The 25,370-nt window shown below is 47.5% G+C and overlaps 1 protein-coding gene across 2 annotated transcripts in view; it reads left to right on the forward strand.

Annotated features, from left to right (window-relative positions):
• The window catches only part of LOC129381969 (uncharacterized), an 85,722-nt gene that overhangs the window by 11,057 nt on the left and 49,295 nt on the right, over positions 1-25,370 (forward strand). For both annotated transcript variants that reach the window (XM_055065279.2, XM_055065280.2), the window contains exons 2-3: positions 2,018-2,104; positions 2,194-2,315. In XM_055065279.2, coding sequence (XP_054921254.1) covers positions 2,018-2,104; positions 2,194-2,315 — 209 coding nt within the window. The remainder of the gene's footprint in view (positions 1-2,017; positions 2,105-2,193; positions 2,316-25,370) is intronic.

Genomic DNA, 25,370 nt, shown 5'->3' on the forward strand with positions numbered 1-25,370 from the left:
CCGTTGACAAAGTGACTCAAGCATATTCTGGTATTGTTGTTCGGGCTCGAATGTGAGAGGGCACTACTGCTGAAGCATCATAGAGAGCAATCAGCTGAGACTAAACAACATGAAGACTGAACAAATATGCGCTTGTGTGCACGAGGGAAATGCTAATTTTCGAATACTCGACATGTGCTACAGTGTACTCTAGCCTTAGTTCTGTTCTAAGCGTGAGAAAACATTGGCATGAACGAGCTCGGTTCCAGCATTCGCGTCTTGATCTTGGCGCAGGAAGAAGCAGAGTGCATACAAAGCTCCAGCACGGAGCGCTTACGAAGCTAGATTTGACACAGAACAACCACTGCACGTTTGTTTTGGAGCAAAACAAGCTAAACAACTATCTAAACTGATTTAAAACAGCGGGAATCAGTTCACGCGTTTTTATGCAGTTGTCGCATTATTGTGTGCTTTTACGGATGCCGCTGATCATTCTTTTTCATTTTTTTCCTTATTTTTGCATTTACGTCTTAGTTTGTTTAACAGACAAGACCAACACGAACTGCGATGATCCACTTCAGCCGCCGGATTGCTTCCCTCGGTTTTGAAGGGAAGCGGTACAATTTGATGCAACATCCCCTTTGCGGTTGTGACAATCCTTAACGCAGCAACATCTGTGCTTGTTCTTTTTGTTCACCCTTGTCACGGAGGAACTGCCAAGAGGCTGTGGTGAATCCATTTGAAAATTGGAAAAGCTGGCTTTTAGGCGGGCCTGAGCACACCGCGGACAATGGTGACATGACGCTGAGGGCCTACCCTTGGGAGGCTCACCGCCGCTGCTAGGTGGCGCGATATGTACAGGCAAACTTCATTGCAGGGTGCCCATGCGACACCTAGTGTGGTCACTCGGCGACACATCAGCACTGTTTCAATCTACGACTTGAAGGAGTGCGATCTACAATTTTTGGAGTGCATGTTGCTCGCACCAGCCCCATGCTGGTATCGGCAGTCTCCGAATGTATATTTTTAATGTGAAATTTTTCTTCAGTGCCGAGCCTCAATGAGCTTGGTGAACAGTAGCACTTTTAAAAAGAAGATACTGCCACACACCATCAGTTCGAGAAGTGTGAGGTCTATGTCATGTATGAAAACTGGAACGCAGTGAAGGAGTCTTCAATTATTTTTGCCGCAGTGAAAACACACGGCTGCCGCGACAGAGCGCTGCAGCTTCGCCTGTTGCGCGACAAGTGGCGCTCACTGTTTTGCTTGCTACGGTAAAGCTAGGGAAATGATGGAGCATGTTTTATTAGAATGTGAAGATATCTGCCCAGTGGTCGCTTTAGGCACCACTGGCCTCCTTGAAGCCCTTAGGTTCAGTGAGAGCAGGGGGAAAGTAAATATGTCCACAATAGGGGGGGGGGGGGGAGATTAGTAAGAGGCGATTGGAAGATTGGTGGAAGGAAAGTAGGGAAGCGAAAAAAATGGAGATGCACAAAAACAAAGTTCACAATGGGGGTCAAAAAGTTTGGTTATGGGAATTCTTCACGTTTTCTTTTTCTTCTTTAACCTAGGTAGGACATTAGGCAGTATAATAGCAAGAGATTGATGGCGCAACCCACCGCCCTGTTGCAAAGTGGACGCTCATAACATCCATCCACCGTCTATTGGCTGTTAGATTCGTCGCGGTGCCTGAGTGGCTTGGCGTTCTCTCGCTGAGCACAAGGTCGCAGGTTCGATCCCTGGCCATGGCAGCCGCATCTTGATGGGTGCAGAATTTGAAACCCCATGTGGTACAAAAAGAAAAAAGAAAGTCGGGGCGCTGCATTGCAGAGCCTTTGGAGACATAGCTCCACTGTTGCCCTATGATCTTAAACACCTAAAAATGAATGTGCATCGGATTAGAGCATGAAGGTGCTTCTGATGTTATTGGGGACCTCAATGCATCAGATATTTTTCGTGTTAAAAAAGTTGCCGTGTTTGGTGGTTTCTTGCCCGAGTTTAATCCGCTCACAACTTTGTTTTTATTTCAACAAACCAGGCACAAACGTACTTGGACAGGAAGAAATTGTTTTAGTCAGCTGGCAGGCTGCCCCACCACCATCACTTGACCAGTCAGCATGTCAGGGTACGTAAGCCCTAGTGCCTAACTGCGTTGCATCGAGTAAGAGTGGTAGGAGCTTAGTGACTCCTGTCTTGTCATGTTTGTCACTTCAGGCTGGGACGGTGACACGCTGGAACCAGCACAGCCCGTGATCGACGATGATGTCATTTTGGTGGAATCTGAGGACGAGAAGCCTGCCTTACCCGATGAAAACCAACAGCTAGAGCAGCGCAAGGTAACCAATATCCATAATTTCATGGCAAAACAAGATGCCTGCATTTTGTTGTGTACTTAAATTAGAAAACTTCCTTGGTTCACACATTCATAAAAGTATATTTCGTGGCTAGAAAATACAATACAATTTAAGTTAGGCCTGGCAGCTATATGGACGTATCAGGAAGTTATTTAAATAACTGTGCCATACAGTAACAGTACATTAAAGAAATGCAGGGAGTCAAGTAATTGGGGGGAAAAAGCAAAGTAAACAATCTTTATAGAGTGCCAATATGTGAGACTTATAAGTATTAGCTATTGATAAGATAGCAATTTCTTTTTGAAAACGACTGATGAACAATACTTAACGTGTGACAGGAGTCATTTGCACAATAACATAGTCAAATATCTATTATGTAAGCAAAGCTTTCTGTGCTGTTTGCTTTGATTGGCGATAGTTAGTGGCAATGTTGATGGTGAATGTTTAATTTATTCAATGTTTAGTCCAACACGAGAGTGGTGAGTTGATTTCAAACGTCCCCGCAGGGGCGTCTGCATCAGCAGGCGTTTGGTGTGTTGCGACACCACGGACCCGAGCACACGAGGGTTGGACCCTCCCGCGTGTAGCCGTGCGCGGCTTAGCCGTGTCTGGGGAAAGGGGGATCCTGGAGGTTGAGCCGATGCTGGCTGTTTGGACCTTTAAGGCCCCCCGGCGGAGGCAACACCCCTCTTCGGCCTCGGCTTCACATAGACGGCACCCCCGGACTGACCCACCCGGGGGAAATCGGTAGTCGCCTCTTCCTGTCCTCCTCTCCAATCTTCGACTTTCTCTCCCACTTTTACATCTTTCCTGTCTTCTCTTCACTTCTTATTACTTCCTTTCTCCACGGCGGCAAGGGTTAACCTTGTGTATCTGCCCTCCCTTGGGTATAATATATTAGGTTATAGTAGTAATGTACGGCTGGCGCCTGCAGCCTTACGCGTTAAGGCCTGCAGCGTCCCCATGTTGGGCTCTGTGGTGGGTGGCCGCCATTGCTGCCGAACACAAACCAAAATACCATGGGAACACCCGCATTTCCCCGCCTACTTGAGCGTCACCCTCAGAAGAGGGGACGCACCGAAGACTTCAGCACATGTTTGACCCGCACTAAAGAGAACTACCCGAAATACCATGTTGTACATAGTGAGAATGCTGCAAAACAGGCCAGACTCATTTCACCATTCATAGTTTCAAAATCTTTGACCGAAGCCTTAGGGTCAGGTTACAAGGTGACGAAAATGGCAAGTGGAGATCTTCTTCTTGAGATCCCACAGAAAAATCAATACGAAAAGCTAGACAGTCTGGTGACCTTTGGCAACATTCCAGTTTCTGTTACGCCACACCGATCAATGAACAGCTCACGCGGAGTCGTCTCAGAGGCAGACCTTCAGGATTTGACAGAAGCTGAACTGCTGGAAGGATGGAAAGATCAAAATGTGACCGATGTAAAGCGTATTATAATTAGACGGGACAATAAGGAAATCCCCACAAAGCATCTTATCCTAACATTTGCATCCAGCGTACTGCCAGAAACGATTGAAACAGGATACATCAGATTAAACGTTCGACCATATATCCCCAACCCTAGAAGGTGTTTCAAATGTCAGAGGTTCGGCCATGGCTCGCAGAGCTGCCGTGGTCAGACAACTTGTGCAAAGTGTGGAGTGCAGGGCCACCCTTCCGAGAACTGCAGTGGCACACCTCACTGTGTGAACTGCAGTGGTGACCATCCAGCTTACTCACGCTCCTGTCCGAACTGGAAGAAAGAAAAAGATATAATCACCCTTAAAGTCAAAGAAAATATTTCGTTTAAGGAAGCCCGTAAACGGTGCTCACCTTTCCACAGCACACCTTATGCTGATGCGGCCCGTCGGGGGGCAGCGTCGCAGCGGCAATCGCCGAGTGCCCTGCCCGCGTGGAGCGAGCAGGCACCTTTGGCTCCTGCCCCCAGGGTGGAAGTAGGTAAGCCTACTCCATCCAACCAGCAACCAGGCCCGGCTACCCTTGGGTTGCCGGTCCCACAAGAGTTATCTGCGGCAACCTGCGCTGCACGCAGCGATCCCGCAGGACCGATAGCGGCCACGAAGGTAGGCGCAGCTGAGGCTGCCTCGACCTCCCCGGCCCCTCCCAGCGCTGGCAACAGCCGGCGCAGCCAAATCCCACAGGGAGCCCCATCGACCTCAGGGCTGGTGGGCGCAGGGGTCTTGCCTTCCGAGGTGAGACTCTCACGAAAAACTTCTCGCTCGCAAGAGCGCGTGTCCGGCGCCTCACAAGAGGCAATGGACACAACACCTATACCTACGGCGCAGCAAGCGCCTAAGGAGCGGCGAGGTTCCCTCGAACGCTCCAGAAAAAACAAAACCCCGGTTACAGGGCCTCGAAAGAGCTCTGTAACCTAAGGCATCACCTCCCTTTCCGTAGACACAGTACTTATTTAAAATAAATATGGATACACAAATTCTTCAATGGAACATCAGAGGTCTCCTTAGAAACCTTGATGATTTGCAAGAACTTATCCACAAACACAATCCAAAAGTGCTGTGTTTACAGGAAACACACTTAAAGCCAAAATACACAAACTTTCTTCGACAGTATGTTACCTTTCGCAAAGATCGCGATGATGCCGTCGCATCATCGGGCGGTGTTGCCATTGTCATTCACAGAAGTATTGCGTGTCAACCTTTACAGCTACACATGCCCCTTGAAGCAGTGGCGGTTCGAGTTGTCCTACTAAACAAACTCATTACCATTTGCTCCCTTTACATACCCCCGCATTACCAACTGAACAAACATAAATTCCAGTCCTTGATCGATCAATTCCCAGAACCTTATGTTGTTCTTGGCGATTTCAATGAGCACAGCTCCCTGTGGGGCGACTCTCGTATGGATTCGCGAGGTTGCCTTGTTGAACAGTTCCTTTTTTCTTCTGGTGCGTGCCTGTTGAATAGGAAGGAACACACATATTACTCTCTTGCAAACAGAACCTATTCCTCAATAGATCTTAGCATAGTCTCCCCGTCTGTACTGCCTGAACTTGAATGGGAAGTTGCCGACAACCCTTACGGCAGCGATCACTTCCCTATACTGCTAAGATCACCTATAGAAAACGAATATCCACCACACGCTCCTAGGTGGAAGATGGACACAGCCGACTGGGAAAAATTTCGAACTCTCACCAGCATCTCATGGGCCGACATTCCTTCTTTAGAAATTGATGCTGCTGTGGATTATCTTACATCATTCATAATAGATGCCGCAGCAAAATGCATATCCGAAGTAAGTGGTCTGGCATGCAAACGACATGTACCGTGGTGGAACAGCGAATGTAGGATCGCCCGTAAGAATCAGAACAAGGCGTGGGGGTTGCTACGCGCTTCTCCCACAGCAGAGAACCTTATGATCTTTAAAAAAGTAAAGTCCCAAGGCAGGCGAACCCGCCGACAGGCCAAAAGAGAAAGTTGGCACAAGTTTTTATCGAGTATTAACTCGTTCAGAGATGAGGCCAAAGCCTGGAACAGGGTGAATAGGATTAGAGGGCGCCAAACATATTCACTCCCTCTGGTAAACACACAGGGCGATACACTGCAAGACCAGGCAGACTCACTTGGGGAGTATTTTGAGAACGTGTCAAGTTCAACAAATTATTCACAATCCTTCCTCAAATACAAACAAATAGAAGAACGTAAGCCTTTCAACAGAAAATGTCGTCAAAATCAACCATACAACCGTCCTTTTAGTATTGCAGAGTTCAGAGCTGCCTTGAGTGCATGCAAGAACTCTGCACCGGGATCTGACAGAATCATGTATGAAATGCTGAAACACTTACACAATGACACGCAAGTTACACTACTTACACTTTTCAACACTATCTGGGAAGCAGGGTACCTTCCGACTGCATGGAAAGAAGCCATTGTGGTCCCCGTTTTAAAACAAGGCAAAGATCCTTCCTCAGTGGCAAGCTACCGCCCGATAGCCCTCACAAGTTGCATGTGTAAGGTATTTGAAAAAATGATAAATCGGCGCCTCATCCATTTCCTTGAACAGAACAAAATACTTGATCCTTATCAGTGTGGCTTCAGAGAAGGGCGCTCCACAACTGATCACCTTGTACGTATTGAAGCAAACATCCGTGACGCATTTGTACACAAGCAGTTTTTCCTATCCATATTCCTCGATATGGAGAAGGCATACGACACAATGTGGCGATACGGGATCTTAAGAGACTTGGCAGAAATGGACATTCATGGTAACATGCTAAACCTCATAGAAAGCTATTTGTCCAATCGCACATTCCGTGTAAAAGTCGGCAATGTGCTGTCACGTCCTTTTACGCAAGAAACTGGTGTACCCCAGGGAGGCGTGCTCAGTTGCACAATTTTTATTGTTAAAATGACAACGCTTCGTGCTTCTTTATCACCGGCCATTTTGTATTCCGTCTATGTGGACGACATTCAAATAGGCTCCAAATCCTGTAACCTCGCAGTATGCGAGAGACAGGTACAGCATGGTTTGAACAAGGTGTCAGGGTGGGCAGAGAAAAATGGTTTTAAAATCAATCCTCAAAAGAGTTCTTGTGTGCTGTTTACAAGGAAGAGAGGCCTGGTCCCCGATCCTTGCTTAGAACTGTGTGGACAACAAATTCCTATCAACAAAGAGCACAAATTCCTAGGTATTATACTTGACGATAGACTCACTTTCATTCCGCACATCAAATATCTGAAAGAAAAATGTCTAAAAACAATGAACTTAATGAAACTTCTATCCAAGACTACGTGGGGTAGTGACAGAAAGTGTCTAATGAATCTCTACAAGAGCCTAATACGGTCACGATTGGATTATGGGGCCGTAGTGTATAACTCTGCCGCCCCGAGCGCACTAAGGATGCTGGATCCTGTCCATCATCTAGGTATCCGACTAGCCTCTGGTGCTTTCAGAACAAGCCCGATCGAAAGCCTATACGCTGAATCGAACGAATGGCCGCTCCACTTACAGAGATCATACGTCAGCTTTACTTATTTCCTCAAAGTGCAGTCCATTCCTGAACACCCATGTTTTAATACCATTACCGATATGACGTATGCTACACTTTTCCGCAACCGTCCGTCTGTAAGACAGCCTTTCTCGCTGCATGTGAAGGAGCTTAGCGATGAAATGCATGTCCCACTCCTGGAGCACCGCTTAATGCGCCCAACCAAGCTATTACCTCATTGGGACTGGCAGGTCACAGAATGTGACGTATCCTTTCTAAAAGTTTCAAAGCATGCTCCAGAGGTAGAAATTCGAATGCATTTCCTAGAACTTCAGTACAAACACTCATGCACAGAGTTCTACACAGACGCTTCCAAGTCACATGCCGGAGTATCCTATGCAGCCGTCGGTCCTTCTTTTTCGGAATCCGATGTACTACATCCAGAAACAAGTATTTTTACGGCAGAGGCCTACGCTGTATGGTCGGCTGTAAAGCATATAAAGAAATCAAAACTCCAAAAAGCTGTTATATATACAGACTCCTTAAGTGTGGTGAAGGCCTTAATGTCACCCTACAAACATAAAAATCCCGTACTTACTGAGGTCTATTCCGACGTGTGCAAAGCTTATCTATCTAACCAGCAAATCATCATATGCTGGGTACCCGGCCATAGGGGAATCGAAGGTAACGTTTTGGCAGACCAGATGGCTACGTCAATTACACTCCCTGCTGTTAATAATACTGCTTTGGTGCCTCTCACAGATCTGAAACCTTACATACGAAAGAAACTGCGAAACCACTGGCAACGCATGTGGGACGCAGAAATAAATAATAAACTGCACGTTATTAAGCCACAGTTAGGTTTTTGGCCCTCCCCAACAAAATCTCGGCGAACAGATGTCCTATTCTGTCGCCTCAGAATAGGACACACATTTGGTACCCATCATTTCTTACTTACTGGAAGTGAACCTCCAACCTGTGGCAGATGCGGTGAGAGGCTGACCGTCCTCCATGTCCTCTTGGAGTGTCGGAAAGCTGAACCTGAAAGAAAGAAACATTTTCCGCTAGCATACCGTTATTACATTCCTTTGCACCCGGCTATGTTTCTTGGTCATGAACCGCTTTTTAACACCAAGGCAGTCCTCGACTTCTTAAAAGATGTAGTTCTACACGTTATATGCGCATTAAATTCGTAGAGCATCCTCGCTCCAGAGGATGCCGCTGCGATAATTGTTTTGAATAGCACATGCCTCCAGGCCCTTGTGTTTCAAGGGCTCTAAGGAGGCAGTAGTGCTAAATGTGTCTTATTGTTCATAGTACACTTCATAAGTCATCGCCATAATCTTATTATACAGATTTTACGCACTTTAGCGCTACCATTTTTAAGGCCCCTCTACAGCCACGTCACACCAACTTCATAGTACTCATGATCTCACTGCAAACTAATTAACACGGACATGGCGCTCTTTGGCCATATCTGGCCCTTGCGCCACTAAACCACATACATCATCATCATCATCATTGATTTCAAACGTTACCTGCATGCATCACTGCTGTTTGTCTGCATAGTACACAGAACACACAGCAAGAGGTGTTTGCAAGAGGCATTGTTTTGTGCCATATTCATAACCTCTGAGAGGGTTGAGCATTGTCATTTCCTCACATGGCACATCGCATCCATGGCAGGAGTATTAAACTTGAATTGGATAATGGGGCTGTATGTGCCAAAACCACAATCGTGTTATGAGGCACGTCATTGTGCTGGACTCCGGATCAATCTTGACACGCGGTGGTATTTAATGTGCCCCTAAATCTAAATGCATGAGTATTTATTTCGCCCCTGTTGACATGCGGCTGCCGCGGTCAGGATCAAACCGATGACCTCGAGCAATGCCATAGCCACATAGTTACCACGGTGGGCACAGAAGTGTTGATTTCACATGCGACCGCTTCAGTGTTGTCGCCTAGACTCTACGATGCACTTTATGCGGCTCGGCTTCTGTACAGTTTTTTTAAGTTGTCCGCCTAACAAATTTGCGTGGTGTTTAATTTTCAGAAATAGCAGAAACGCACCTTGTCGTACCTTGAACTTGCATTTATTGAGTTTGCCCGCAACCACTGTCGTGTCTATAGTAGTAGTGTTTCCTTGCCTTCTCACGTCACCTTCTCCTTATTTCTCCCTGGTCCCCCTCTTGTATGGGAACTGGGAGCGAAGAGTTGCAAGTCTGTTATTCACCTCTGGTCTTGCACGATACCAGAAAGGTAAGCTCCGCAGTTCCTGCAATGCTTTAGCAGGGGGTCACGGATAATTGCAGCTGTCAAGAGGCTAGCATGGCGATGCCGAGTTCACTCCAGAAAGTATTGGGCACATGCGACCTAATGGAAAGGTCTGAATGAGTTTCTTTCTCCCGTTGCCTTTAATCTCTGCCGTGCTTCTGTCGTCTATACAAATGCTATGAACCACCCCCTGATGCTGTGTGCCAGACAGTAGTAGCAACAGTAGCAGCAGCAGTAAAAAAGTCGAAGGAAGAGGCAAAGAAAGCTTCGCTTTAAAAATTAGTATTGACTGTCAGTACCAACACATACTGCAACACAATTGGCATAGCACAGTGTCTTGTCTTGGCGTACTTCCTTCATCTTGTGTTACATAGTACATCATGCCTTCTATAGTTTGAATCTGTTATAGGCAACAAAAAATTCCTTAGCTCTAGTATTGCTAGCACCCGAAAGCATGTGGCACTGTTCCATCTCCCCAGAGACCATTCTTTCTGTGTCAACAACATGGTTGGAGCATAAGCAGCGAGGCATAACGTACGCACAGGAGCAGCGATCAAGGACAATTCACACCTGCCATTTGTGGAGTTCCTGCAAGGAGCTAAACAGGAGAACATAGTGTCACTAAGTATTGTGACAAAAGAAAAAAACATTTTGAACTACTTCGCAGGTTACCAGAGTAATCACTTGATATATGGTTTAAAGCATACAGTGTTGACTATCAGAATACATATTTAAACCGAGATGGTATGGCTTCATATAGAGTAACTTGGTAGTTGACATTTGATTACTGTATTTACACGATTCTACTGCGCCACTGATTGTAACGCACAGTTATATTACCGCCCAAATATAAAAAATAATTGGTGCCGATTCTACTGCGCACACCAAGTCACAAAACCTGAGTCGACCGATGCCATGTTGAAACAATTTTATGGAACACACAAAGGCACCCAGACAAGCACACAACTGAATCTTAGCGGCTGTTCACTGTCGGAGCCTGACAACACCTCTTTTCCACTGGCTGCCGACAACAGAAAGTCATCTTCAGTTTCATTTTATGCATTAGAAATACTCCACATCTTGGCTTGTGCAACCATCATCTGCGGGAGGGCTTTCCACGCACCATGGACACAACCCCGTGATGTCTCCAGGCATCGCTTTCTTCAGATGACCTGTTCAATGGCAGTGTGGCTGGCTACATGGAATTGAGTTTTTTTTTAAAGTAAGAATCGGTTTCGTTTTTGATTTTCAGTTGAATTAGTTACGATTATAATGTGCTTGTAAGTTTGAAAGCAGCTTTTCTTTAAAAAAAAAGGTGCACGCTATAATCATGCAAATACGGTACTTTTAACACTTCATAAGGCTGGTGGCAATTTACGTCGCATGGGACGGGTGAGAGGCATGTATGCTCTGCCAAGGGGCTGTGTTCTAGAATGGTTTGCTTTGGAACCAGTTTGCTCTGGCTTTTGCGTCACTCAGAGAAACAGTGGAAGGTTGCAGCTGGGGGGAGACTAATCAACAAGTAGTGATCTGCCAGGAGTTGACGTCATCGTTTTTGTTTGCACTTTGGGGACAATGTAGTAGTTAAAGGATTTTGTTAGTCCCATAGAAGAAATATTGGTCTGTCTAAAATACTTGCATGTTTAATATCCAGTAATATTCATACTGTGCATGTGCAACTTGGTATTATCCGGTAAGAGATGAGAGCTTTTTTTGTTTGTTTTTTAGACACATTTCAAGTGCTGTTCAATTTCATCCAGCCGCGTTCATGGCCTCATACGTGTGGGATATTCCGAAACCACAATGTTAGAACCATTGAGAAATACTACTATGTAGTGCTACCTGTTGTGATCCACAATGCCTGTCTATCGCACCTAAATCAAGGGAGTTTTCAGGCTTGTAAAATTTATGAAAAGGGCTTAGACTGACATTGCTGACACACTTTATGCCCTTCTATCGCGGATAATTCAAGCATGTTTTTAAATTTTAGGATCCTCTGGGCTGGAATTCTCCACCATAAGGTGGCCTCACAGCCTGCAGATTTATCTGACTGGGCTAGCTTACATGCTGTGTCATAGTTAGGGGTTTGAATCCTCATTTTTTTATATATATATAAATCTGAACGTGGTAAGCTCTGATCCACCTCCTCCAGTACACTAAATCTCCAGGCTTGAAGTGGCACCTGACACTGGCAAGAGATCCCAAGAGCCAGTGAGCCTATACTAATCCAGGTACAACCAAATTAGGGAGACCCACTAAGCTTCAACAAAAGACACTCCCTCACCAGAACAGGAATTGGCCTTCCTGGTGCAGTATTCAGCCACTCCCTCCCAAATGACTCATTCGATCAACCAATGGCCCTCAGTCCCCACCAGCTTCAGAGCACCAGACCAAGGCAGCAGTCAGACCTGTAACGCAGCAGAGGGTGCTAAGACTCTCTGTACCAGGACAGGCCGCCAAGGGAAATTGATCCTGGCAACTGTTAACACTCGAACTCTCTCGAGTGAAGCTAGCTTAGCAGGACTCTTTGAGGGACTATCAGGCATTGTTTGATATATCATTGGCCTTAGTGATGTTAGAAGAACTGGTGAGGCTTATACAGTGCTGTCTAATGGCCACATTCTCTGCTATAGAGAACTTCTAAATAAGAAGCAGTGCAGAGTAGGATTCATATACATAAGGACATAGCGGGCAACATTGATGAATTCTACAGCATTACTGAGAGGGTAGCAGTAGCCGTAATCAAACTTAATAAGAGGTATAGATTAAAGGTAGTACAAGCCTACGCTCCAACATCCAGTCACGATGATTAGGAAGTAGATCAGCTTTATGAAGATGTTGAATAAGCGATGAGAAAAGCGCAAACTCTGTATACTATAGTAATGGGCGACTTCAATGCAAAAGTGAGAAAAAAGCAGGCTGGGGAACAAGCAATTGGCAGCTACGGCGTCGATTCTAGGAACGCTAGAGGAGAGATGCTGATAGAATTCGGAGAAAGGAATAAGCTTCGAATAATGAACACCTTTTTCATAAAGCGTAGCAACAAAAAGTGGACCTGGAAAAGCCCTAATGGTGAAACAAGGAATGACATTGATAGCATACTTTCTGCCAATCCCAGCATAGTGCAGGATGTACAAGTGTTAGGCAGTGCAAAAAGCAGTGATCACAGGTTAGTGAGGTCTAGGATTTTTCTCAGTTTGAAGAGAGAAAGAGTGAAATTGGTCAAGAAAAACAGGCTAACCTAGACGCAGTAAGGGTAAAAGTAGGCAAATTCAGGCTGGTACTTGCAAACAAACATGCAGCCTTAGAACAGAGAGATGATGATGATGACATAGAGGTAATGAATGAAACCGTAACGAGGCTGGCTTCAAAAGCAGCAATTGAAGCGGGAGGTAATGCACCAAGGCAATCAATAGGTAAGCTCTCTCAAGTAACGAAGACCTAGTAAATAAATGACAAAGAATGAAAGTGTCCAACTCAAGAGATAAGATAGAATTTGCGGAACTGTCAAAATTGATCAAGGCAGAAATGAGCGATATACGAGCCTATAACGTGAGAAAGACTGAAGAAGCCATAAAAAATGGACGCAGCCTGAAAGCAGTGAGAAAGAAACATTGCATAGGACAAACCAAGATGTATACACTATAAGATAAGCAGGGTAATATAATCAGCAATCTTGAAGATACAGTAAAAGAAGCGAAATAATTCTATACTGACCTGCACAGTACCCAGAGGAGTCTGGATACGTCCATTAGAAACAGTAATGAACAGTAATGAACAGGATACAGAAACTCCTGTAACTAGCTATGAGGTCAGAAGGGCCTTGCAAGACATGAAACGAGGAAGAGCGGCAGGAGAAGATGGAATAACATGCGAAGGGTCTATCAACTGCAAGGGTCCCAGAAAACTGGAAGAATGGAAACATACTAATCCACAAGAATGGATACAATAAAGAATTAACAATTATTGGCCCATTAGCTTGCTTACAGTATTATATAAAATAGTCGCCAAAATAATCTCCAGTAGAATAAGGGCAACACTGGACTTTAGTCAACCAAGGGAACAGGCTGGCTTCAGGAAGGGATACTTTACAATGAATCACATCCATGTCACCAATCACGTAATCGAGAAATCCGCAGAGTACAATCAGCCTCTCTATATGGCTTTCATAGATTACGAAAAGGCATTTGATTCAGCAGAGATGCCAGCAGTCATAGAGGCATGAAGTAATCAACGAGTACAGGACACTTATGTGAATATCTTGGAAAGTATGTACAGAGATTCCGCACCTACCTTAATTCTCCACAAGAAAAGTAGGCAGATACCTATGAAGAAAGGGGTCAGGCAAGGAGAAACAATCTCTCCAATGCTATTCGCTGAGTGCTTGGAAGAAGTATTCAAGCTATTAAATTGTGAAGGCTTAGGAGTAAGGATCAACGGCAAATATCTCGACAACTTTCGATTTGTGGATGACATTGTCCTTTTCAGCAACACTGGGGACGAGTCACAACAAATCATTCAGGACTTTAACAGGGAGAGTGTAGGAGTGAGGTTGAAGATTAATTTGCAGAAGACAAAGATAATCATCAATAAATAGCCTGGCTAGGGAACAAGAGTTCAGGATCGCCATTCGGCCTTTACAGTCTGTGAAGGAGTATGTTTACCTAGGTCAACTACTCGCAGGGGACCCTGATCATGAGACGGAAATTTACAGGATAGAAATGGGTTGGAGCGCATATGGCAGACATTGTCAGATCCTGACTGGAAGCTTACCATTATCACTAAAGAGAAAGGTGTACACTCAGTGCATTCTACTGGTGCTGTGGGGCAGAAATTTAAAGACTGACAAAGAAGCTCCAGAACAAGTTAAGGACTGCAGAAAGAGCGATGGATTGAAGAATGTTAGGCGTAACGTTAAGAGGCAGGAAGAGAGCGGTGTGGGTCAAATGGAAAACTGGGATAGCCGATATTGTAATTGACACGAAGAGAAAAAAATGGATCTGGGCAGGTCATGTAATGCATAGGTTAAAGTAATCGGTTGACAATTAGCATTACAGAATGGGTGCCAAGAGAAGGGAAGTGCAGTCGAGGACGGCAGTGGACTAAGAAATTCGCAGCCACTAGTTGGAATTGGTTGGCGTAGGACAGGAGTAGTTGGAGATCTTAGGAAGAGGCCTTTGTCCTGTAGGGGACATAAAATAGGCTAATGGTGAGGATGATGATTATCTGAACTTGCGATGCCGACAGCCGCTGGTGGTGTTAATTTGCACTGCATTGTTTTATTTATTTTTGTCGCTATGTGGTGCAACATACAATAAGCAATCAAGGTGTTTCTCTGTGTGTACGGCCACATCTCAAACAGGATTCATTCTCCCTGGGGCTGAGCTTCTCAGGGCGGGCTATTGCGATGAGAGTTCCGTCCACACATCCCTCAACATTGAAAATCTTTCTGCAGTAAAGGAAGCATGGTTTGACTGCAGCATTCTCCTGCGCCTTGGAGGGAAATCTCACCCACACTTCTTCTTTCCCTCAACCATAGTGGCCCTAGGAACGGCTATAATGATGCGGCTGACTGACGGCGGTGACATTCCAGTTGCTTCTTCATTCCAGACACAATGCTGAAAAGCTATGGAAAAAAAGAAACCCAGTGCAAACACATTTTTGTCACAGTGTCAACGCGACTAAATCTTGTGGTCTACGATAGTCTTCCAGCTAGTCGCAAATCCATCGCACTGTCTCTTTGGAAAGTCTAAAATGCGTTCTGGACTCTTCCTTGCTTATGTTGGAACATGTCGCAATGCCAACGCTCGCCAACAACACAACCAAGAAAGCAGTCATTAGCGTTTCTGTCTCTTCACGTATTCCAGTGCGTGACTAGCTGGTGGCCATGGTTGCCTTAGCAACCCTCAAATAGCATGCTCGCAACCGCTTCACGGTTCCACTTCTAGCAGACAATGGGTTGCTTTGCAGATGATTGACAACCTGTGTGATGGCTACAAAATTTGTAGCCACGCCCACCAGGGATGACAACGAAGTGCCGGCCAATCTTTGTGAGAGCAAACCAGTTCCAAAGTGAATCATTACAGAATGTGGCCCCAGATCCAGCCTCCTTGCAATACATGAGGAAGACTTAGTATCCTGGTCAAGAAGTACAAGACAAACTTGCTTATACGATGCTCCTTTATTTTACGCGAACATTGTCACCAAAAGCATGCGTATACACGACCAACAAACACTTGATCAGCATGTTGGCTACTGACGGTTCCTCTAACAGCCGTTGATCAGGCCGCTTGGTGTAGCACACAACATAACTTGTGATCCTGCTGCAGCTTATTACAGTAAAACCTCGTTACGACGAAACAGGATATAACAAACTAATGGATATAACAAAGAAACCACGATTCCCCTTGAAATTCCAGTAGATGCCCATGTATTGAAAACCTCATTTTAACGAAGCTAAAATTTTCTCGCAATGGGTATAACGAACCCTTTCTTAGAGCGCAGTTTTTAGGCGCCCGTTCCTGCATTTCGTGCCGCCGTCGTGCCTCGTTATAACCAGCTCCGTAGCCGGGGCCAGTGTGCTGCTCTATCTGCACGTGCTCCTGGCGCCATCGCTCGGGCACAGCGCAAGCCTTGCTCTCTTCGCTCCTCCTATGCCACCCATGTGCGGCGGCAATCGGAGCACCGGCTCGGTGGTGCATGATCTCGATGTGCTGCTCTCCAAGACGAAACGCATAGTAGCAGCCATTTGCCACTGCGTGTACCCCTTGCTCCCCTCCTCTCCTCCATGGCGGCGACAGCACGAGAGGGCGCGGTGCTCTCCGGTTGCCGAAGCACTGGCTTGGTATCAGCGGATCATGGTGCGCGCTTCCCAAGCCGAAACGCAAAGCCACCTTCAGTTGACTTGCTAGCAGCGTCAGCGGCGTCAGTCAGTCACTGCCATGTCTTTGCCACGCACCGTTCCTACCCGCCTACGCGCTGCCTCCCGCAACCTCCCAATAATAAGCAAAGCAGCTGCGCCAAGCTGCTTGTTTGCGGCGGCCGATGCAAAATGTTCCGCACCAGACGGATCGCCTGAGGCTCAGACAGCTTATATTATAATACAATCTGTTTGCCTATATAAGTAGTTTATTCTCAGCCAGTTCTTTCTGAGCCATGAGCGAGGCAACTGGTAGAAGTCCTTCGTTTGCCACTGCTGCTAAACAAGCTGCCCGGGCAGCGACCCAGCACTGTCGCCGCCAGAATTTAGAAGTGCGCTATGCCGAACCAGGCATGGGTGCAGCAAGTCTACCATATATCTGTCTATTTCTCCAACCACAAAGCTACCTTCATAACAATCAAGAACTGGGAGTAGAGTGTTTCTTGAAGAAGCGAAAAATAAAATTTTATAACTGTAGATACATGTCTTGCTCGAATTATTTGCCTTAGTATATAAAGAAGCCGAAACAGATGCAGACCTGCGCTCAAATTTTGCATTAGGAAGTAACGTAATTGTTGTCAATTCTTTTTTCCACAACGAGCATTTACTGACCATTTTGGTACCCGTCAGGCCGTGTCTCCTGTGCACGTCTCCCGGCCTCCCCTTTCCCGTGGAAGTGGTGGACCCGCCCGCTCTTCCACTGTGTGCGTGGGGTGGCACGGACTGCGGTTTCGTTGTTGCTTGTCATTGCCTCCGTACGCATCAACAGTATCAGTGTTTCTTAAGGTTTGTTCGTGCGAGTTCCCGCTGCCAGAAAGGAGATGGACGACGGCAAACGGAAGCGTAAAACGATATCAGTCGAGCAGAAGGTGGCTATGCTGAAAGCTGTCGAGTCTGGCGTGAAGACAGAAAAACGTGGCCGAAGATTTTGGCATAGCATTGAGCACGTCGTCGACGATTTTGAGCAGCAAAGGAGCTGTCACCAGTGCTGTCGCACATGGTGTAAAACGCGATGGAAGTTGCGAGCCCCCGCTTTTGAAGCTGTAGAGAAGACGGTCTTCAAGTGGCTTTTGGACACAAGAGGAAGTGGCACTCCTGTGAGTGGGGCACTGTCGCAGCGCAAAGCGAGGGGCTTGGCGTGCATCATTGGGTGCGACAATTTTCTGGTTGGCTGCAGCGTTTCAAGGAGTGCCACGACATCGTCAGCAGGGCTGTCAGTGGAGAAGCGCAATCTGTCAACCGCGAAGCTGCAGTGGGGTGGGGGAGACAAACGTTGGACAACTGCTAGAAAAATACAGTGCCAAGGATTTTTTCAACGCGAATGAGACAGCCCTGTTCTACCAGATGCTGCCGCAAAAAAATCTTGGCCCTCAGAGGTGAACGCTGTGAGGGCGGTAAGCAGAGCAAGGTCCGCGTAACCGTGTTGCTTTGTGCCAACATAGATGGGTCGGAAAAGGTGACGGCACTCGTGGTCGGCAGAAGTGCGTCGCCACAATTCTTTAAAGGCAGACGAAAGCTCCAAGTGAGTTATGTGTCCAACTATAAGGCTTGGATGACGAGAGAAATTTTCGCACAATGGCTGCGGGAGCGGGACAGGCGGCTGGGTAAGCTGAACCGGAAGATAAGCCTTGTACTGGACAACTGCGCGGCCCATCACACTGCCACTGTTCTCAAAAACATTGAGGTATGCTTCTTAACGCCAAACTGCACTGCAGTTGTGCAACCCCTCGACCAAGGGTTTATCATGAACTTTAAGTCGGAATACCGCAAGCGTGTGATCTACCGGATTCTGCTGGATATGGGCATGAAGCGCGAGTCCACGATCGACTTGTACATGGAGATCGAGATGCTACAGGCTGCTTGGATGGCCATACCGGCAAGCATGATCGCCAATTGCTTCCAGCATGCCTCACTTGGCGTCAGCAGGGGGGTTTACATCGAAGATCTCGATGCTGCCGTCAATGAGGGTGCCGCGGGTAACCAAGCCCTAGCGTCGTGGGACGCTCTCTTTGACGCCGGTGTTGTGTCAGACTACGACACCTTCTGCACATACGTCAGTGCCAGTGCTGATGCGGTGACGACGGAAGAGCTAACGGAGGCGGAAATTGTCAGCGCGGTGACGGGAGTGCCTGACGACTGTGACGAATGTGTCGACGACAGCCCAGAGCCTAATATTGGCGAACCCGATGTACCGATGCCCACACAAGCGCTGGATTGGCAGACCTGCTGCGCCGCTTCATTGGAGCTCACGATGACGGCGAGGACGGACTCGAAATAGCGGCTGCAGCTGAAAAAGCCATCATTCACCTGAAGACGTGGCAAAAATCTTATCAAGGACATTTTTCTGCGAATTGAGCCCCCAGCTGGTGTGCTGTTAATCGATCAGTAATGAGCCGTTTGGCGTGAATAAAGTAGTTATTCCTTGCTGTCTTTCTCTCGCTTTTTTTTTTTCGTGTGACAGCCGTTTTCTTTTTCATGTGATGGGCTGCTGTGAGATTTGGTGGTGAGTACATCCTCTCTTGCTTGCTAATTATAAATAGAAATGGATAGTGGCTTTAATGAACTGATGGCTATAACGAAGTAATTACGACCCCCCCTTCACCTTCAAATTCGTCATAAAGAGTTTTCACTGTATTGGGTGGTTATTTTTGCCTGCACGATTCGTGATTGTACAGACATGTTGTGCCTTACGAAATGCAATTGGTTTTTGCAATGCCATGGGTACAAAAAGCAAACATGTAGAACGTCTGCCACATGGGCACAAATTGACACTCAGTTAAACGGCCCCTCACCAGGCCACGTGGCAAATTTCGGTTATATGCTGGAAGTTGTTACGTGCCCTCTAGGGAGCGTTCTGGCACAAGAATTTTTAATATTGGTCCAATAATAGCTGAGATATGAAGATTTTTCTGCCATGAATCCATGATTTCAGGAGGTGAGGGCCACTACCATGAGACACTCTCTACATTTGCCCCGTCTAGCCTCTGTAGGTGAAATTCCTTTCCTGCATTTTCCCAGACCGCACCGTTTATGAAATGCCTGTAACTTTGCTACTACTGCACCATTTTAAAAGTTGCATGTATATGTTCATTACTGACTAGTACAAATGAGCCACTATTACTCATTTTCAAGCTGATGGTGGTTCAGGGGCCCTCTAAAGAATGTAATAATGTGAACGGAGTGATAGTTTAAAACATTAACGCAAAAGATCTGCAGTAAGTTCTACCAGCATTGCGCGTACAAAGCACACAGTTATTGGGGGCGTGGAGTTAAGTTGCCATCTGTTGGAAGCGCCTCCCTGGCGTAGCATGAGGGATCACGCGGTGCGCTGCTCATAGCTTTTGCTTATGGCGCTCAATAAAAACATGTGGCAGCCCTCCTGAACATTTATGTAGGTACTGTCAAAACGAGGGAAGCTTTTTACTGTCGATGTAATAATCTTGGGCAAACTGAAAGCACAGAATCATTTACAGATGCATCATTTACCGAATACGTACAGTGAACGCCACTGCGCGTGGCTGGCACGATGGAGTCTCCCGAACTGACTTCTTGCATGAAAGGTAGGCAAACGCTGAGAGTAAACTATGTGAAATATGTTCTTATGGTGGGCTGTCTGTATAACGAAATGGGGCATAACAGAGTGAAGCCTCAACGCAGCGATTGCACGGGTTTGCAGCGACCGACTGCGCGTCTGCATGCATGTCCGCGCACAATGTTTTGCTTTCGCTGTGAGCGCATTTTCGCACCTTGCCGTGAGCTTTAGGCCACAGCATATGAGAATTTGACAGTACACTAGCAACCATTGTTGCATGGATGCCATCAGAACTTTTCCAAAATTTCGTTATAGAGACTTCGACGCCTACGGCGACTGTGATGTGCCGTCGTGACAATTTTTTTTTTCTTCTAAATTCTTGGACATTACAATATTATTTCTCAAGTTGCGTCGCACTGTATGTTTACGACCTTCTCAGCATGCGATTTCCCTCTGCTTCTTTTTCGTAATCCAGTGCATTAATTCATAACACAAACATGATCATACGCCATACCTTTTATTAATGTGCGTCTTACCGCTACCTTTCCGTTCCAGTGAACTTGCCAGTATCTAGCATCAACAAGTTCATTGACCAAACCGTCATGACATTAGTCGGGCAGCGGGTGCGGGCGAGCGTCTCAGTGCGCGTTTTCTGCTACTCGCTGAACATCGTGCAGTCCCTGCGCCTTAGCAGAAATGTTGCTCACGTCTGTGCTTGCTGCATACCCGAGTTGTAGCCGAGGGCTGTCTGCCGGTTCTAAGTTTCGCCATCCAAGCTTCATGTAGCTCCTTGCCCTGCGGCTACATGTGAATAAGGCTGACACAGGGCTCCATTGCGTACGTCCGGCACTGCAGCACCGAGTAGTAGCCTACCATGCTGCATACCTACAAAGGCGGCCGCTACCTATTATAGTACTTTCAAATGTTGTCAAGCGGACACCTAAGGCGGCAAATCCTCGCCCTTTGATCGGAACCGCCGTGCAGGTGTGACTTCATACTTTCGTTTCCAGCTCGCTTCGGCGCTTCTGAAGCAGCCGACGTGGCCGCTGTGTCCACGTCGTCCCTCATCCCACGTCACGCCGACGGTGGCACCAGCTTTTCCAGTGATAGAGCTCACCCCCAATACCGCCAATTTGTTCTTTTCTCCCTGCCAAAATTTCCCAAACAGATGTTCACTGGGGCTCTAATCAGGCTTGCTCTGCCTATAGGCGGTTCTCAGTGAATTTTGTTATATTGCCACATAGTGTTACACAGCAAGGGGGCTGAAAAAGAGGAGAACGAGGTTTGTCTCGGCATTGCGTGTCGCCGCTTACGTTTTCGTAAAGTGCAAACGCCTGGATCTTCATTCAGCGTGTATACTCCAGCAGGGTATACGCGACAATTTGGTGGAGCTTGCTGGGCACACTCAACTTATGCAGGAGAGCCCACTGGGCAGCAAGAACCTCGCCCAACAATTGGAGTTGACTCCAGTTCACAGCACAAGTCGGCGAATCCGAGGCCTCGCCCCAGAATTCGGAAACCTCCAGGAAAAAGTGATTACTGTGACCACTGCGACTTCTACGGAAAGGGTGACATCGACTTACCTAACGCTGCTGAACCCCCAAGTGCCGACGGCTTTTCATGGCGACACATTTGAAGACGTGGAAGACTGGCTGGCGGAGTTCGAGCGCGTGGCTGCGTTTAACGAGTGGGACAACAACGCCAAACTCAGGAACGTCTACTTCAGCCTACAGGATGGTGCTCGCACGTGGTTTATGAACCGCGAAAGTGCCCTATCATCCTGGCCTGAGTTCCGGCGCAAGCTACTGGAGACTTACTCCAGCCCCGATCATCGCCGGGAAAAAGTGGAGCGGGCCCTTCCGTCACGCATTCAAAAGCCCAACGAGAGCGTCACTATGTACGTGGAGGACATGACGCGTCTCTTTCAGCATGACAATCCGAGCATGTCAGAAGAGAAGGTGCGTCATCTGATGAGAGGCGTAAAGGAACAGCTCTTTGGCGGTCTTGTTCAGAATACGCCCAAGACTGTCATGGAGTTCCTCACCGAAGCCACCGCGAAGGAGAAGACGCTTCAGCAACGGTCGAACATGTACAACCGGCAAGTAAATGCCGCCTGCACTCCAGATACGCCCGTAGGCTTGGGGTGCGACGTCGCCTTGCTTTGCGAGCTGATTCGCTCAGTGGTTCGTGACGAGCTGCAGAAGCACCACGGTACGTCGCCATCGCCAGTCAGCTCCCTCACCAGCGTCGTTTGCAACAAAGTACAGCAGGCACTGCAGGCATCTTTTCCCAGCAGTGAAGCACCACCGCCTCCAAGTGAGTCCCGGCGAAAGACTTAAGCAGAAACGTTACTGAGGCGCGCCCAAGCTTTCGTACCTACTTATGTTGTGCTGCCAGTCGCGTTGCAATCGGTGCAAGCCGCTCCGACAACTCCACTACCATACTTCGACGACCGCCGAATACCTGTGAGGAAATCTGAGGTATTGCGAGCACCCGATCAATGACCGCTGTGCTACCACTGCGGCAAAGCTGGTCATGCGTATCGGGAGTGCCCCTACCGACGACTCGGACTGTGGGGTTTTTCTATCAATTCGGCTTGACCTAGGTTCGGCCAAAGGCCTCCCGCCATCGCAGAATCCCTCGAACAACAGCGCAGGCCGGGCCCATAGCAGCGGCAGTCAAGCTCACCCTCACCGCGGCGACATTTCCCTGCTCGCGATACCACCTCGAGGACGACGCAAGGGCGATCCCCAAGTCCACACCGGGAAAACTGACGTCAGCGACCTTCCGAGGTGGGGCCGCTGATACTTGACGCGCTCAAGACCTTGTATCGTGCCGACCGCAGAACAACAAAAACACAATGACGCCAGAACCAGTTTCCACGAACAAGATTTCACTGGACATACCTGTGTTGATTGACGGCAGAAAAATGAGTGCACTTGTAGATACCGGCGCCGATTACTCTATTATTAGTGGAAAACTGGCGAGCGTTCTGAAAAAAGTTACGTTGCCCTGGAACGGGGCACTAGTTCGTACGTTAGGTGGCCACGTCGTCACACCGTTTGGCCTGTGCATGGCCAGAGTAGAAATTAGTGGTGCTGCTTTTCTCGCCACTTGTCTGGTTCTCGAGTGTTCCCGCGATGGAATTCTTGGGATGGACTTCCTCCAGGAATATGGCGCCATTATTGACCTCCACGAGCGCTGCATCACTTTCTCGACACAAAGGGCAACAACACAGACCTACGCTACTGGACACAGATCCGCACTTCACGTTTCAGACAACAGCATCACGATACCGCCGCGTGAGAGTGTTATGTTTCCGGTCAAGTCCGATGGACTACAAAATGGTGAAGCCATTGTAGAAGGCAACATTTCTATGTTACTGACCCAAGGTAATTGTGTAGCGCGAAGACTTGTGGAACTTCGTGATAGTCAGACAGCGGTCCTCGTTGCCAACTTTACCTTTGAGCATCGGCACATTTTTTGTGGCACTGCCATCGCCTACGCCGAACCATCAACGGACATCGTCAAGTGCTTTGCTTCTGAAGTGGACACAGACGACGGTTCGCTCAGAGACATCCATGTAAACGTCGAGCTTACGGACGCCCAAAAGAGTGCACTGCAGGCACTCTTGAACGAATTTCGCGCATGCTTTGCTCAGTCTACTAAGGTGGGCCAAAGTAATCATGAAGCACTGAATAACGTCATCCGCCGACGCATGCCCCATCAAACAACAACCTTATCGTCTCGCTGAAAGAATGTGAGACAATTCAAGCCGAAGTCAAGGAGATGCTAGATGATGGTGTCATTCAGCCTTCGCATAGTCCGTAGTCCTCCCCGGCCGTTCTAGTCAAGAAAAAAGACAGAACGCTTCCTTTCTGTGTTGATTATCGACGCTTCAACGATGTTACCAAGAAGGACGTGTATCCACTACCACATATCAATGACTCTTTAGACAGGTTGCGGCGAGCTAAGTATTTTTCGTCTCGATCTAAAGAGCGGTTCTTTGCAAATTGAGATAGATGCATAAGACCACAAGAAAACTGCTTTCATCACTCCAAATGGCCTTTGCGAATTCAGAGTACTTCTTTTCTGTCTCTGTTCGAGCGAATGATGGACACCGTTCTCGCTGGTTTGAAGTGGCAAAGCTACCTCGTCTACCTCGATGACGTGGTTGTTTTTTTCAGCGACATTTGACGACCACCTGAAACGACTGCGGCAAGTTCTCGAAGCCTTCCGATCGGCTAACCTCACCCTTAAGCCTAAGAAGTGTCATTTCGGCTACAAGGAGCTGATGTTGCTGGGACACGTGGTCAACGCAGAAGGCGTTAGCCCTGATCTTGTGAAAACTGCCGCTGTAGCCTCGTTTGCAACACCGACTGACAAGAAAGGTGTCCGACGCTTCCTGGGCCTTTGCGCATACTACCGCCGTTTCATCGAAAATTTTTCGAAGATGCCAGAGCCGCTGACTCGCCTCACGAGGGACGATGTATCGTACGACTGGGCCTCAGAGCAAGATACTGCTTTCGCCGACATTTGACAACGTCTGGTGTCAGCACCAGTTTTGGCCCACTTTGACGAGGAGGCGGACATGGAAGTTCATACAGGCGCCAGTAACGTTGGTGTTGGTGCGGTGCTCGTACAACGGCAGGAAGGTATTGAAAGAGTGATCGCCTACGCAAGTCGCACACTATCGCATGCAGAGACCAACTACACCACCACGGAAAAAGAATGTCTTGCCGTCGTATGGCCGCTGGCCAAATTTCGACCTTACCTCTACGGCCGCCCATTCAACATTGTAACCGATCATCACTTGTTATGCTGGCTTGCAAATCTGCGGGACCTTTCTGGACGACTGGCACGGTGGAGTCTATGTTTGCAGGAGTACGACGTGACCATCGTGTACAAGTCGGGCGCATACACAAAGACACTGACGCACTCTTGTGCGCCCCTATCGACACTACCAACCAAGACATTGAGGACGATGGCGCTTTCCTTGGGGCCGTAAGCGTTACTGATTTGTCCACACGCAGCGCGCAGACGATGCACTGTCGCCTATATTTGAACATCTGGAAGGTTGAAACCCATCAATACCCCGGCATATCACTCGAGGATTGTCATCTTTTTGTTTACGCTATGGCGTCTTGTATAAGAAAAACTCCGCTGCCACCAACAAGACCTACCTTTTGGTCGTTCCAGCAGACCTCCGTGCCGAAGTTTTGTTTGCCTGTCATAACGAGCATCCGCCTGGCCATTTGGGTTTTATGCGAACGCTTGATAGAGTGCGCAAATCCTACTACTGGGCGAAATTTGCCGAGTGTGTTAAGCGGTACGTCCAAG

Source organism: Dermacentor andersoni, chromosome 10 (assembly GCF_023375885.2).
Source record: "Dermacentor andersoni chromosome 10, qqDerAnde1_hic_scaffold, whole genome shotgun sequence".
NCBI lineage: Eukaryota > Metazoa > Arthropoda > Arachnida > Ixodida > Ixodidae > Dermacentor > Dermacentor andersoni.